Source organism: Rhipicephalus microplus, chromosome X, assembly GCF_043290135.1.
Source record: "Rhipicephalus microplus isolate Deutch F79 chromosome X, USDA_Rmic, whole genome shotgun sequence".
Taxonomy (NCBI): Eukaryota; Metazoa; Arthropoda; class Arachnida; order Ixodida; family Ixodidae; genus Rhipicephalus; species Rhipicephalus microplus.
In genome coordinates this window covers 14,110,033-14,125,951 of record NC_134710.1, presented here as the reverse complement: position 1 = coordinate 14,125,951, position 15,919 = coordinate 14,110,033, and the positions used below count along the sequence as shown (strand labels likewise).

At 42.5% G+C, this 15,919-nt stretch overlaps 1 protein-coding gene across 1 annotated transcript in view; it reads right to left on the bottom strand.

The window, feature by feature from the left end:
- Window positions 1-1,380: 1,380 nt before the first annotated feature.
- sp3 (phosphatidylinositide phosphatase spermathreecae) overlaps window positions 1,381-15,919 on the bottom strand; it is a 109,212-nt gene continuing 94,673 nt past the window's right edge. Inside the window, exon 19 of the mRNA XM_037426597.2 lies at window positions 1,381-2,109. Within this exon, the coding sequence (XP_037282494.2) occupies window positions 1,702-2,109 (408 nt within the window). The 3' untranslated portion in view covers window positions 1,381-1,701. The remainder of the gene's footprint in view (window positions 2,110-15,919) is intronic.

Sequence of the window (15,919 nt, the reverse complement as noted above, 5' to 3'; positions counted from 1 at the left end):
AACTCTGACGCTAATGTCTATGGGAGTTGTATGTAACGCATGGCGCTTCAGTCATGGGCATGATGGGCAGTACACTGATTGGTCTAAACATCATTTTTTCGGCTCCATTTGGATCCGTGTGGGCTGCATTCGCTTTGTTGCAAAACTACGTTCAAGAAACGTTTACCACTGCCACACCTTGACTTTTTATTTAGGCTCATTAATACAATTTCGCTTACTAAGTTTAGAACGATACATTCTGTTACCCGGGGAAGAAAAAAAAAGTGCTAACACAAAACAACAAAGCTTCAACAAATGTTTAGCAGTTTCAGTTTACCACCTTGACCTTTTAAGACTCATTAATTTGAATTGGCTTACTAAGTTCCCAACAACTCATCCGGAGTAAAGAACTAAAAAAAGCCACCAAAGCACAACAATAAAGAAAATCACAAATGCACCGATGCCTCAAGCATGAAGATAAGGAAAATCTGTGTACTAACCATCGTTCTCATGCTGGCTGAACGCTTGCAGCGCCAGAGTTCCCTTTAGTTAACACTAGAAAACTATGCCTACTGCAACAGTCTGTCTGTCTGTAGATTCAGATCTTCATGATCCTGGTTAAGAACCAGAAAACATGCATCCATGACTACCACTTATAAGGGTACTTGCTTAGGTCAGTTGGTACCTACTCATTGCTACAATAGTGTGCACCGCTTAAAAGATGAATATTTATACATAAGACGAAGAACTGCATGAAAACAAGCGCATCTAGCTTAGTCAATTCGCTCGTGTTTGTGTGGTTCTTTATCTTCTAAGTGGTGTGCAATAACGCAATAATAAATACCACTTAACATTTGAAAACAGTCGTGCTGCTTGAAATTGCAAGAAAAGCCTACACCAAGCTGGATAAGAACATGATTATTATGTGACAGAGGTGATGCCTATGCGGCCGAGTATTCATTTTTGCCAGCAGTCCCAACTGCTGTCGCTTGCTTGGTCCAAAATTACTGTAGCTTAAGACGGGAATGACTTGGAATGTGTTCAGTGATAAATGCACCCGTAAATGCCTCTCAATAAAAGCTAGCAACTAAATAAATTTCTACATTAACAGATGGGAAAGGGCACTACAGACAGAGAGCACACCAACTGTACGGTACATTCTCATACGAGGAAAACATGCATGGTACAAATTTTAGTACATGATTATACAAACTTGCTGCAACAAATTATGTACACAACTGCGGCAAGTACCTCATGAAAGCTGTCAGGATTCATTTTATTCTTTACGCAACAAGCCAAGCCTAGGGGGCTGGCCGGAGCAGCTGATGCCCAGGCTGTGGAATGGTTTGTAAGTAGGAATATGCAGGTTGGTGACAGACTAGGCTGGACACTGATTTGAGCTTTAGATAGAGTGAAAAAAAAAAAAAGTGCTCAGTATAGCCACTACTGCATATTTCGTTACTGACATTAAAAAAAAAAAAAGACATGTTCTTACAAACAAGTCCCATCCCTACAGCTCAGCCTGCAAGTGCAAGAAGAGGCATTGCTTGCAAAGGTGCGTAATGGGTGCTAGCTGTGTTTTTTAGCCACGACAGTTGCTAGAAGATCATCAGGCTGCCGCATGACCAGAAATAGAATTTTCGTCTGTGCGAGCTTCAAAATAGTACTTGCACACTGGTGCACACTGCACGTGGAGAGTAATAGCTGTCCTAATGCATAGCATCAGAGCTCTATGATTTGGGAGCGGCAGGCTCGCTTGCGCTGCTGCAGAGCTTCGCTCTCCACGGGCAGTTGTGCACGACGTCCCACAATAGCTGTTGGCCTCAGGTTTAAGCCCAAGGTCTGCACACCCTTGGCAATGCGTGACAAAGGCGACAGCACCAGATCTTTTTTGATGACGATAGGCGAGGACACTGGACTCGGACCAGGAAGCGAAAAATCTTGAATGGCACTCTCACTATGCGACATTTTCATTTTTGCTGGCTCACGAGGACCCTCCTCAAGCACAAATAGTCTTGACAGATTTCCAGGTGACGTGCTGGCAGGTCGACTTTCCAGCTCCTCTGAGGATTTGGACAACTGGCGTAAGCGACCTCCGGTGGGTGCCTCTACAGGACTCTCTCCGCTCACCTGAAAGACCCCAAGTGTAGCATTAACAATTGGCTAAAGCTATTCTGCATGAGTGGCAGTTTTTTCTGCTTATCTTTGCCATACCACTGAATTAAGTTTCAAAAAAGGTGAGGAGAAGTGTATGCCCAAAAAGCGCATGTCCTCGAAGCAATTTTTTGTAACTTTGTTCCGTAATACGGCGCTGACAGACAAAAAAGTGGTCGCTGTGCGAATGGCTAAAGTTTTGGCCGCCTGAATTTCTACTAGCAAAATATCATGATGAAACCTCAATATACTCAAAGTATTCATGCTAATGAAGCAACCTCTGTATAACTGCAGGGGTGCCAACTGCCGTCGCTGTTTCGACAGTCTAACAGCACATTTGTACAACATTGATGCTTCCTAGAGCAATAAAAAATGTTTGCAACAAAGGACGTGCAAGCCACAAGTTTGATCGCACCAATCCATTAAAGTGTCATACCATACTGATTGCTTACTTTAAGATTGTCTGTCGTAAGTATGTTTTCAAATTTTAAAGGATATAATTGTACACTTTATTGCTTGGCAAAGGTGCTATAACATAAAATTTTAAGGTCGAAATGAGGCCTCACTGAATAGCTTGGTATGCAAAAGCCTATGAGCAAAGTATAAATTCTGTCCATTACACAAAAGTTATTTGGGGGGTATACAGCTTATGAAAGCTCAAAAAGGCACTCAACACCCTGTGACATCCACAGTATTGTACTGCCTCAAGGCCACGCCCCAGGTGCCGAGTAATGATGCGCTAGTACTACCAACAACGATCTCGGTATTGTCATCGTAGTGCCGAATAGCAGCAGCTTCACCTCAGTAGTCTGCATCTTCGCTGCATCACTCGAGTGAGACTAGTGAAAGGTGGGGTGGAGTGAAGAATGGAAGTACCAGCAAACGCGAACATATTTCATCATTAATGACTGTTGAATAAATCATTTGCTGTGGGCCACGGCCTGCATAATTTGTGAACAAGATAGGAGCGTCTGTCCTGTCCACAATTTTTCCTGTTCTGTGCTCTTGCCAACCAGCATGGCTCAAATGTGAGTATCCATGTGCCTCGTTGCGCTATTAGGACCGGAATTGCTTCGTTGCAGAGGGTCAAAGAAAAAAATCATTCGCAATGTAGAGACTTGCTACGATTCCCAATTACTCAGTGTTTTCTTCATGACTTGTAAAGACTCGACATGTGCGCACTTAGTGGGCGAAACGTCAGCTAAATCTCATATCTCTGTTCTGCGTTGCTGCGTGATCAAATGAGGCCCTATTGAGACGTTCCACGGGCGTCGACTGCGCAGCAGTGCTGCCAGCACTGCCAATAGGTGGGCTTGGCAACAGTTTTGATTTGGACTCAAATCTGACCCTACTAATCAATATTACAATATTCATTTCTCCTTCACATTACCAGTAGCAAATTGTCACAAAGACATTGCTAACTACACTCGATACTGGTCCTACTAATCAATATTGCAATATTTATTCACCCCTCCTTTGCATTATCAATAGCAAGTTGTCTCTTGGGGGTTGCCAACTACATGTGGACGCAAGAAATTAGAAAGTATCACTACTCTTTTCAGAAATATGTAGGAAGAATTTCGTACAAATCCAGCTATTGGAAGTACTAGTAACACGATGTACAAATTCGAGAAGTAGCTGGAAATTGCATCTTGAGAAAATGAGAAAGGATACTTCTGGGGCCAGTTTTTCTCTGCTGGACACAACCTGAATGAAAAATGTGTGGCAGCTCCACTACTGTGAATTCTGAGGATATACGCAGCACGAGTGCTCAGTGGTTCCCCCAGCACTAGTAGAATCATGTTAGGGAGATCTCGGGGTGTGACAAGCGCGCTACTTTTTGCTATGTTTTGTCAACTTCCAGCTTGTTATGGCAGTTTAGATGTGTGACAAGCGCGCTACTTTTTGCTATGCTTTGTCAACTTCCAGCTTGTTATGGCAGTTTAGATACATGTCATCTGCAGCGCATGTTCTCGGGTTGTTTTCCCATCAGATGGAGCAAGGCAACATAAGGAGACGGGCATTCACTTGCTCGACATCAGTTATATTGAGGGCCTTAACGCTCGACTAAAGGTGCTGTATATGCTACCTTTAGAGAGCATACTAGTATATAGTACAAAGTGGTAGTGTCCTCTCTAGCGTGGCCATGGAGTCAGCTGCACGTTTTCAAAACGCTTTTATGAAAAATCTTTAGTTAATTATTGTGTTTTGTTAACTATATTATTTTCAACCTCATTCGTTTATTTTAACCCGGTTTGGAGCATTTATTTATTTATTTATTTATTGGTAGCCTTGTTATGGCCAGTATTGAGTGTGTTGCTGTGAGCATGATCAGGTTACACGAGATGCATGCATGGATGGACACAAGCCGGGTCCCTAAAGCACCCTGCACTTAAAACCCACAGACACCCAAGAAAGGTATGGGGAACATTATTTTTAGTTCTATAACTGAATCGTAGCTTTTGCAATACATAAAATTACAGTAAATGAACGCGCCACCAGCAGAGACACAACCAGGATAACATGGCCGGTGCTCTACTAATTGAGCTATAGTGACAGTTGTCCTCTTATGCACTTCATAGGTTATTTATCTGCATGCAAACTTGAGAGAGTCAGTCAGTGCCTCATGTAAGCACAGCAGAAGGGATAGGTCCTTGCTTTTCATCTGAAGGTGTTATTCCTTGTCAGTTCTCGAATGTATTCAATGTGTTGAGCCAAACTAGAGCCAAAAGTCTGCAGAGGTAGTTATAAAAATGTTCTCACATTAAACTAAGTAAAATAACATGAATTTAGGTCCGCAAAGTAAGGATGCTATTGGCGCAGCTAGAGAGTGATACATTGACATTTCGCAATGCAATTTTGAACAGTGCCTTTAAATTTGTGAGTTAACCGCTGCATCACTTATGGTTGCTTGATGAGAGCAAATGTACCATGTGCCAAACCTGAGCTTTTTAATGTGGAAACCTACATGTCTAAGTAAAAAATACAGTGTTCCGCCGCAATGAAACAGTGGCTACATTGCGTGGCTGCTGAAACGATATCAGGTGGCGTATCACTACATCCTTTGTATGTGGGACTCCACGTGCGACAGCAGCGAGGTTAATCTTCAGCATTTTTTTTTGTACAGCAGGTTTTTCATCCCATTCGGCCATTCCGCTAACACCACTTTCACCTAAACAAATACAGTCATCGACAAACGTTCGGCGCTTGAAACGATTCACGCTCTGTCAGCCTCCATGTCCTTCATGTCGACCTTCATGTCCTCTCCTAGGACAGTCCTTCGTGTAGATGCGCATGCTTAACCATCCGCGTCCCCAACAAATCCTGGTTTTGCCTGTCATCTGAATGCACCATTACAATAATGAAAGCATATTCTGTGTAGCATTCTATGCATTCTTTTTGCTATTTAAACTAGCTATTATGATGACATCTGTGTTTTCAGTACAACCTAGGTGTTTTAAGTTGTGCGGTAAAGTTCCTGCTAATGTGCTTTATGGACAGAATTGTTAGGCTTTTGGTTTGTGGGTGGTAAATAATATTCGGGGTTCAATAATTATTTGGTCTTTTGTGTCAAAAACCTACTCCGTGCTTTATGAAACTTGCATTCAATTTTGACACGTTCTTTAACATGTATTTTCGTCACAGTCCAAAATCCCAACCAAGATAACTGGGGTAATGTGAAACTGCTTTCTCAGCAAAATGTCACAGGTCACTGCAGAGAGTTGATTTCTTGATAAATTTGAACCACACTGCTATACATCCTCCTTTTGCTATTTTTTAATGTAAATGACATATAAACACTGCCTTGCGCACACCACGTCCAAATGTCTGGGAACCTTCCAAATCTTTTCAGAATCTTCCCATAAGCTTCAGCATGCAAACGCAAAGAGTGGAGCTCATTCTGGAACTCTTAACTTGAATGTTCGATGCCACATGTATAAATGTTGATGCATTTTACCGCAGATCAGATTGCCAATAGTTGACAACAGTGTTTCTGCGATCGGCATACAGGCTGCGTTGCATGTACTTCAACTTTTAATTTCCTAGTCACGTTTGCCCAAATAGTTTCGTCTTGGAACACGCCAACTGCCACCTTCTTCAACATCACGATCTTGAAACAATATGTTGCTAGTAATAAAGGAGCACTGACACGGAAATTTTGCAACTTGTTTTTTTTTTTTTGTTGCAATAGGTAGATTATGACTAGAGACTAGATTTTAGGCAAATGCCTATTTCATTCCTTGCGTCACTATTGTGCCGTTGATATATATGAGCATGAATTAGAGTTTTATAGTTTTGCAACTTGTTTTTTTTTGGTTGCAATAGGTAGATTATGACTAGAGACTAGATTTTAGGCAAATGCCTATTTCATTGCTTGCGTCACTATTGTGCCGTTGATATATATGAGCATGAATTAGAGTTTTATAGTGCCTATGAATGCCTATCTTTGATATCTGTGCCTAAATTCCTGTAGGTGCCTATAAATGTCTATTTTCAAAATTGATAACTTTGAACTTAAATTTTGCTTTCAAGTACAGTTTGAGAACGTTATTCATCTTATCAGGCAAAATTGACCTTTTGAAACTTTACGAGGTGTAGCCTAGTTATCTAGTTGAACAAACTTTCGCAAGCAGCCACGTGATATGCGTTCATGTCGGTGTCGCGAGGGGCTCCACATCTCACTCAGTCGCGTGGCATGCACTTTAATATTGACTTTACATATGTTCTAGGCTACATTTGCCCTTGATATTTCGTAGATGTTGTGCATATTTTCACATAAACCTATCTCCCTCACTATCTTGTTTTCAAAATTTTGTGTCCGTGCTCCTTTAAAACAACTGCCTTGCCTGAAATTTCCTTGAAATTGATCAAAACAAACAGTATTACAGGTTTTTAATGCAAATAGCATTAAAGAGCTCCTTTTGTAGAAATGTTGCCGTTGTTGATTGTGAGCGAAAAATCATCTTGCGCGTGACCGAAAATTCGAGAAAGGTGAAAATAAGTAACTTTTGGGTCCCAGTAGGGATTGAACTCTGGTCATTTGCATGGCGAACGAGTGTCCTACCGCACAGCCACGCGTGTGCTTATGAATACAGTGAAAATGACTTGCTCTGCTTGGAAATGCAGTGAAATTAACTTTCATGCATTACAAACACACGTGTCTTGTATACATGCTTCACAATACAACATGAAATATTACACTAATAATGAGTGGTAGAGTCGAAACCCGCAATAACGAAATTGCCGGGGAAACCGAAAAATTTTGTTTTCGCGAGAATTTTGTTGCCGCGAGTATGAGACATAAAAACAGTGATACGGCCAGCAGAACGAAGGTTTATTGCTAGAAGTCGTTCAACTTACTTTGCCGACCCTTGCCATGCAACAACTTCAAAGCTCTCCCTTTGCACTGGAAAAGTGGTCCATCGCTACGTTGTTGTCATGTGCGCCGAAGAAGGAGCGAAGGGTGTCCAGCGCATCCAAAACAACCCGCAGGTTGGGTTCCTCCGCGTGCGTCTTTTCTTGGTCCTCGGTGTCGTCAGCTTCACGCACGCTTTCGGTAATGGCCTCGTCGGTCACTTCCTCGTACACGACTACCTCGTCATCAGTGCGAACGAACGCATCAACGGTGAGTTCATCTGGAATGTCGATGTCGATAGCTCGAAGTTCCCCCCACACATTGGTCAGGGATAGAGGCACTGCACTGCCACCATTCTAGTCGTCAAGTGCGCCTTCGTCCAAATCTTCGTCTGGTGAGGCAGAAGCGCAATCCGTGCATGATGCTTGAACGGTGATGGTGAAGCCCGTGTGCTTGAAGCAGTTCTCAATCAAAGACGGGGATGTTGCGACCCATGCGGCGGCCACCATCTCGAAAGCCATGCACAAGTTGTTGTCGGTGGGACGCTTGTGGCGGAGGTTGAGTAGCAGACGCTGGATCAACCTCTCCCTGTAGGCGCACTTGATGCTCCGAATTACGTCTTGGTCGAGCGGCTGCAGAACAGAAGTGCAGTTCGGTGGAAAAAGAACCAAGCGCACAATCGTGAGCTCTGTCTCGTCGATGTGGTGGGCGCTACAGTTGTCTAAAAAAAGGGCCACCGACCTGTGTGCCTTGTGCATGTCGGCATTGAACGCCTTGACCCAGCTGGAAAAAAGAGCCCGAGACATCCACGACATCCAGCGCAGCGAGAATGACATCTTTGCCCTTCAATATGGTCTAGAGCGAGCTGCACGCAATTCTATACTCTTCGGCAATATCCTTCTTCTTCCTGCCCTTTTCAACTTCAACAATAATGGCAGCCTTATCGTGAAGCGACAGAAACTTCCGCTTTTTGGCTGGCGGGGGTATCTTAGCAAGAGCCGATGTGCCGGTAGCCACCCACAGCACTTTCACACAAACAGCCACACACAACACAACTCGCGGCGCTCACGTGTGTGAGGCTATGGAAGTGACGACATGACGGAAGCAATGCAGGATGGGATTCTGTCGCCCCCTAATGGTGTCGCTGCAAGGCTGCTTAACATGACGATGATATTGTTGCTGTTCTTTTCTTTTTCCCAATCAACGTAGAATCCGCTACCAACGTCAAGCTTTTCTCAGGCGCCATTGTAAATTCATCTCGATTTCGCCACCAGTTCCAGTCTTTTCTTCGTCGTTTTGATTGATTCCAACTGTTGGTGTTGCTTCAGCCTGTTGAGCTTATCCGACGGCGCCATCTGCACTCCAGCATGATCATTTGCTATTGCCTGCTGCAGTGTTACCAGGCATGTTGCCGGACACAGATCCTATCGCCGATTTAAGTAGACAAAAATGGCGGTACCCACGCTAGTGCGGCAAAAGCAGACGTTTACAAATTTTGAGTGCGTATAACACGCATACGAGTATATTTTTGACAGTTAACTTTTGGCGGGAGGGTAAATAAAGCCCGCACCGTGGTAGAAAATTCGTTAATGGGGGATCGCTGTCCAAAAACATTTCGTTGCCACGAGATACATAATACATGGGCTTCTATGAACGTTCACCGGGATCCGGAAATATTTCGTTGCCGCGGCGATTTCGTACTTGGGTGTTTCTTTACTGCGGGCTTCGACTGTACAAGCGTACGTTGCCATCAGACGTCAGGACATGTGATTATCATAACGACTTCATGGTTTAAAGCCAGTCAACCACTACAAAAGGCACACACGTTACTGCACCTATTCCCTTAAGGTCATTGAGTGGGTGCATAGCAAGTTCGAAAAGATTTTATGCAATAACTGTTTGTAAACTCTAGGCACAGAATAGTGTTATTGTGTTCAGCTCTTAAAGACAAAGCTTAAGGGTCCCCTAATTTTTGCAAAAGCAAGTAAAACAAAATGGTCTGTTTATTTACATACATCTACTATAGACTGTAATTAATGACTCATTGACTGGCATGTTATAAGAACTTTTAATTGCACTAAGTACAGTAAAACCTCGTTAATTTCAAGTCACTGGGACCGTGAGAAAGCTTTGAATTAAGTGGGTTATCAAATTAACAAAACATATGAAAAGTGGGATGCAAGGAACTTGAAATTATTCAAATTAATAAGGGCTGGTCATTCGCTGTGCCGGCTAGTTTGTTGCTCCAAGGATTATGTTTTCCAGCAATGGTCGCAGCTTTGCCAGAAACAAGGGGAATTGCGAGCCTAACTGCTGTCACAAAAAAAAAAAAAAAAAAAAAAAAAAAAAAAAAAAAAAAAAACCTGAAATGCTAGCCAGTGAAAAACAAGACATCTTCACTATTCACTGCAGCACAGTAGTAGTGACATGAGGGCAGCATATTGCCTGCTCCTCGTTGCATCAGCACGTCATGAAGTGACCATTCGTCCATTCTTTCTCGTAAAATAAAGAATTTAATATTCGACAGTGTAACGAAATTCACATGTGTTTTGGATAGACAACATCCCCACTGAAGCATTCAACCTGAGTTTTCGAAGTAAGCGTAGCAGGCCAAAATTCCGCCAGCTCTGCAATTGCGCGAATTGCTGGAGCAACCGGCACTCCGAGTTTCGCATACATCGTCGATTTCTCCAGACTGTCCTTTATTAATTTCTTTAAATTCCCAGAAATAATAGATAAATCATGACTTGCTGACGTTGCGAGAAGCATGTGGAGACATCAGGATCAAGAATTGGCCCACTGCACCCAAAGTTTTCGAATTAACCAGACTTGTGCTGACTATTGCTTCAAATTATGAACTCAAACTTGCATCACAAAATACAGAACCGCGGAAATACTTCGAATTAGGTGGCACTTTGAAATGACAGAGTTCAAATTACATAGGTTTTACTGTATAATAGTAGAAAGCTCTTTTTACTTCATGCAGGCAAGAACTCCGCCAGCTGTGCAAGTGCGCGAATCGCTAGAGCAACCGTTACTCGGAGTTTCGCATACATCGCGGATTTCTCCAGACTGTCCTTCATTCTTACAGTATCAGCTAGTTAGAGCTGCTTGGCAATGGTGCATTTTTTGTCCCTTTTGGTCGGAACCTTGACATTACTGGTTAAGCTGATTCTAGATGTACAGTAATCTGACGAGTATCATTACGGAGTGTGCAGTGGAAGTTGGAGGCAGGGTAGCTAGACAGGACACTAGCAAGCTTACCCAAGAAACGAAGAATCTCATTAAGAAGCGTCAAATCATGAAAGTCTCAAGTACAACAGACAAAATAGAACTGGCAGAGCTTTCGAAGTTGATTAATAGGCGTAAGGCATCCTATGTAAGAAGGTATAACATGGAGAGAATTGAACACGCTTTGAAAAACGGAGGAAGCGTCAAAGCAGTGAAGAGGAAACTTGGGATAGGCAAAAATCGGATGTATGCACTAAGGGACAAAGAAGGCAAAATAACTACCAATATGAATAGGACAGTTAAAATAGCGGAGGAGTTTCACAGAGATCTGTACAGTAGCCGGGACAACCACAACTTTAATACTATAATAACTAGCAGTAACCCAGATGACACCCCACCAGTAATGATAGAAGCCAGAAAAGCTTTGGAGAGCATGCAAAGAGGCAAAGCTGCTGGTGAGGATCAGGTAACATCAGATCAGCTGAAAGATGGAGGACAGATTGTGTTAGAAAAACTACCCACCCTGTTTACGAGGGGTCTCCTGACGGGAAGAGTACCAGAGTCTTGGAAGAACGCTAACATCATCTTAATACATAAGAAAGGAGATGACAAGGACTTGAAGAATTACAGGCCGATTAGCTTGCTCTCTTTAGTATACAAGCTATTTACAAAGGTAATTGCTAACAGAGTAAAGAAAACATTAGAATTCAATCAACCAAAGGAACAAGCAGGATTTCGAACAGGCTACTCAACAATCGACCACATTCATACCATCAACCAGGTAATAAAGAAATGCTCAGAATATAATCAACCACTATACATAGCCTTCATAGATTACGAGAAGGCATTTGATTCAGTAGAAATATCAGCCATCATGCAGACACTGCGGAATCAGGGCGTCGATGAAGTATATATAAACATCCTGGACGAAATCTACAGGGGATCAACTGCTACTATAGTATATAAACATCCTGGACGAAATCTACAGGCGATCAACTGCTACCATAGTGCTTCATAAAGAAAGCAACAGTATACCAATCAAGAAGGGTGTAAGGCAGGGGGACACAATCTCCCCAATGCTATTTACTGCGTGCTTACAGGAGGTTTTCAGATGCCTAGAATGGGAACAGTTGGGGATAAGAGTTAATGGAGAGTACCTTAGTAACCTGCGCTTCGCCAATGACATTGCATTGCTGAGTAACTCAGGGGACGAATTGCAACTCATGATTACGGAGTTAGACAAGGAGAGCAGAAAGGTGGGTCTTAAAATAAATCTGCAGAAAACGAAAGTAATGTACAACAACCTCGGAAAAGAGCAGCGCTTCGAGATAGGTAATAGTGCACTTCAAGTTGTAAAAGACTATGTCTACTTAGGGCAGGTAATAACCGCGGAGCCGAACCACGAGATTGAAGTAACTATAAGAATAAGAACGGGGTGGAGCACATTTGGAAAGCACTCTCAAATTATGACAGGTAGATTGCCACAGTGATTGGTGTGCTGCGTCTGCCCTCTACCGGCCAAGTTCCCGCATATAAGCAAGCATCGCTGGCGCCGAGTCACAATTGGCAGCAGCGGTTGCGGTCGCAAACAAGTCGCTAATCTACTGCTACTTTCGTCACAGGTTGGTCTTATTTCTCCACCCAACCATACTTCTTTTGTTCCGTGAATACCGTTGCCGCTGCTGCCCAATCGTGTGCTGTTGTACAGAATGCCGACGAACGCTGAGTTGGCAAAAGAAATTGAGTGTTTACGCACTGAGGTCGCGGCGATGCGTGACAGCCTTAGTATGTTCAACGAGCTTGTCGAGAGTGTTAGGAAGCAGAATTCCGACCTCGCTACTGAAAACAGGGCTTTGAAAGATGAAAATAAGCAACTGACACGAAGGGTTTCTGAACTTGAACAGTACTCCCGACTAAATAATGTAGAAATAAAAGGCGTCCCTGCAACAAAAGGTGAAAGCTGTCTGGCAGTTGTTCAGTCCATGGGTGATGCTGTAGGGTGCAAGATTGCACCTGAGGATCTTGATACTGTGCATCGTGTGCCAGCCAAAAAAGACACGAACATTATCGCGCGCTTCTGCTCCCGAGAAAAAAAGACTGAGTTCTTGAAAAAAGTACGCAAGGCCCGCTTGACGACTGCGGCCCTTGGGTTTTCCCAAAACAATCAGAAGCCCTTATATGCAAATGATCATCTCACACAAGAAAGGAAACGGCTGTTCGCACAGGCACTTGAACTGAAAAAAGCTAAAGGCTGGAAACATCTCTGGACTGATCACTGCATGATTAAGGCCAGAAGGACGGACGACAGCCGCGTCTACCGTATCTCTAGTGCGGGTGACCTTGCTGTGTTGGCCTAGCCTACCAGTATTGCTATTTACTGCTTCGTATTTTAAACCTACGCAACAATGTTTTCTTGTCAAGCTCTGAAAAAACATTTCAGTGATAAAAACCCAAAACTATCACTGATACATTTGAATATTCGCAGCCTACGTAAAAACTACAACAGTCTCATTGCATTTCTTTCTTTAATTAATCACAATTTCTCATTTATTTGTTTGTCTGAGACGTGGTTGTCGCCGGACGACAGAAACTTGTATGCGCTATCAGGATACAATGCAGAGTACTGCTATCGTGCTACACCACGGGGCGGTGGATCCGCCGTTTTTATTAAATCGTCATTGTCATACAAACGCCGCAATGACCTTGCGTTTTCTAATATGTTCTGTGAATCTGTATGGATAGAATTTGACAAGAGTGTTTTCTCAGTCGATGGCCGGAACACAGTATTAGGGTGCATTTATCGTTCGCCAGCATCTTCACAGTCTGAGTTCTGTTTTCAGTTCGATAAGTTGTTGCACACTATTACGAACGAAAACAAAAATATCATCATCTGCGGAGACATCAACGTCAACATTATCGACCCTACTAATCAGTCATGTTCTGATTATCTCGGGTGTTTACATGGCTACGGTTTTGAATCTTTAATAACCACTCCCACCAGATGTGACATAGCAGGATCTAATACGTTAATTGACCACATATTAACCAATTTTGCTACAGACAATACAGAAGGAGTCATTGAGCACAGCATAACGGATCATTACCCTATATTCCTGACTTTGGGCACAGAAAATTACAAGTGCAAGGAAAACAAAGAGAGGATATCTTTTAATTCTCAAAAATTCGTATCTATGGTACAATCAATTGACTGGACCGTCGTAATAAGTGAATCCTGCGCTGAAAAGGCTTATCAGCTATTTTTGACTACAGTTACACAATGCATTAACGAATGCACGACGGTACATATCACAGCTCGTCATTTTAGTAATCCCAGAAAACCTTGGGTTACAAGGGCGCTACTTCGATGTATCTTGAAGAAAAACCAACTTCACAAAAGAGTGACTTGTGAGCCATTTAACTCTGAACTTAAAATTCGATTCAAGAAATATTCCAACACGCTTGCAGCCGCACTTAAATGTGCAAAACGAGAATACTTTCAGAAAAAAATTTTGGATAATGGCAATGATACGAGGCGCAACTGGCAGGTCATAAACGAATTCTTAAATAATAAATGTCGTGAGCAGATAACGAAAATTAGAACTGAAGCAGAAACATACAGCCATCCAACTGATATCGCCAATGCGTTCAGTGAGTATTTTAGCAGTACCTGTGAATCTCTGAGAAATCCCCCATTACCAACATTACCTCGCCAGCCTTATTCTTTCTTCTTGCGACCAACGAGTGCAGAGGAAGTTCGTGTTATAACTTCGCTCAGGTCCACGGGACCTGGTCTTGACTCTGTTCATCCATCCCACATCAAGTTAGTCTCTAGTGAGCTATCTCCTGTCATTGCAGATATTGTTAACAAGATGTTTAAAGCAGGCATATTTCCCGATTCCCTAAAAGTTGGTAGAATAACACCTGTTCACAAAAAAGGTGATCGCGAACTTCTGAGTAATTATAGGCCCATTTGTATTCTTCCATTTTTCAGCAAAATAATCGAGCGTCTTATGCATACAAGAATAATATCCTACCTGACAAAGTTTAATCTGTTGACATCTAAACAGTATGGCTTTCGGCCTGGCTATTCCACTGAGCTTGCGCTTCTAACCCTCACCGATAAAATAAAAGGGGCAATCGACCAAGGCTTCGTAGTTGGTGGCGTATTCATAGATTTAACGAAAGCTTTTGACACAATTAATCACAAAATTCTTATACATAAACTTGAATCGTATGGCATAACTGGCCCTGCACTTCAATTTATATCTAGTTATCTCTGCAATCGCACTCAAGTTGTTCAGATTGACGGTAAAGTTTCAGCAGCTAAGAAAGTAAATCAAGGTGTTCCTCAGGGCTCGATCCTTGGCCCGCTGCTCTTTTTGCTATTTATTAATGATCTACCTAATGTTTTGACCGCTACAGATTGTATCTTATATGCAGATGACACGACCATTTTTACTTATGCTAACAATGTCGATGAGCTACAACGAAACATTAACGTGGATCTACATAATATAAGTTCCTGGTGTCGAATGAACATGTTAAGAATTAATCCATCAAAAACCGTTTTTATAGTTTTTCATTCCTTCCCGACTGTACTTTCAAAATCTATATCTGTGCGTCTGGACGATAATTTAATTCCCATGTCCGACAGTACAACGTTTCTCGGTGTAGTTCTTGACCGGCATATGAAATTCAATCTTCATGCGCAATCACTCATTCGCAAGATAACCTTTGGAATACGCGCCATAATCAAAACTCGTTCATATTTTCAGCCACACATAATCCACTCCCTTTATCACGCACATATTCACAGCCATTTATCTTATTGCATATCAGCCTGGGGTAACACATATTTGACCCACCTCAACCAACTACAACGCCTACAGAATCAAGCACTTCGACTCATGACTTTCAGCCATTTCTTAACCAATGCAACGCCACTTTATCAGAATTTAAATATACATCCTCTTTATCACCTCTTTCAGCTGAAGTTATCAGTTGTGATGTATAGGCTTTTTCGCGGTAATGTGCATATAGATGGCATTGTCTTGGAAGGCCTTGTAAATAATAATATTACTAGGTTTTCTGAGCTTGATAACCGCCTTCTGCCTAAAGTTCGCACAAACTACGGCAAGTTCACTACCACATTTACGGGAATCAAGCTGTGGAATTCCCTTCCTTACGTAATAAAATCAT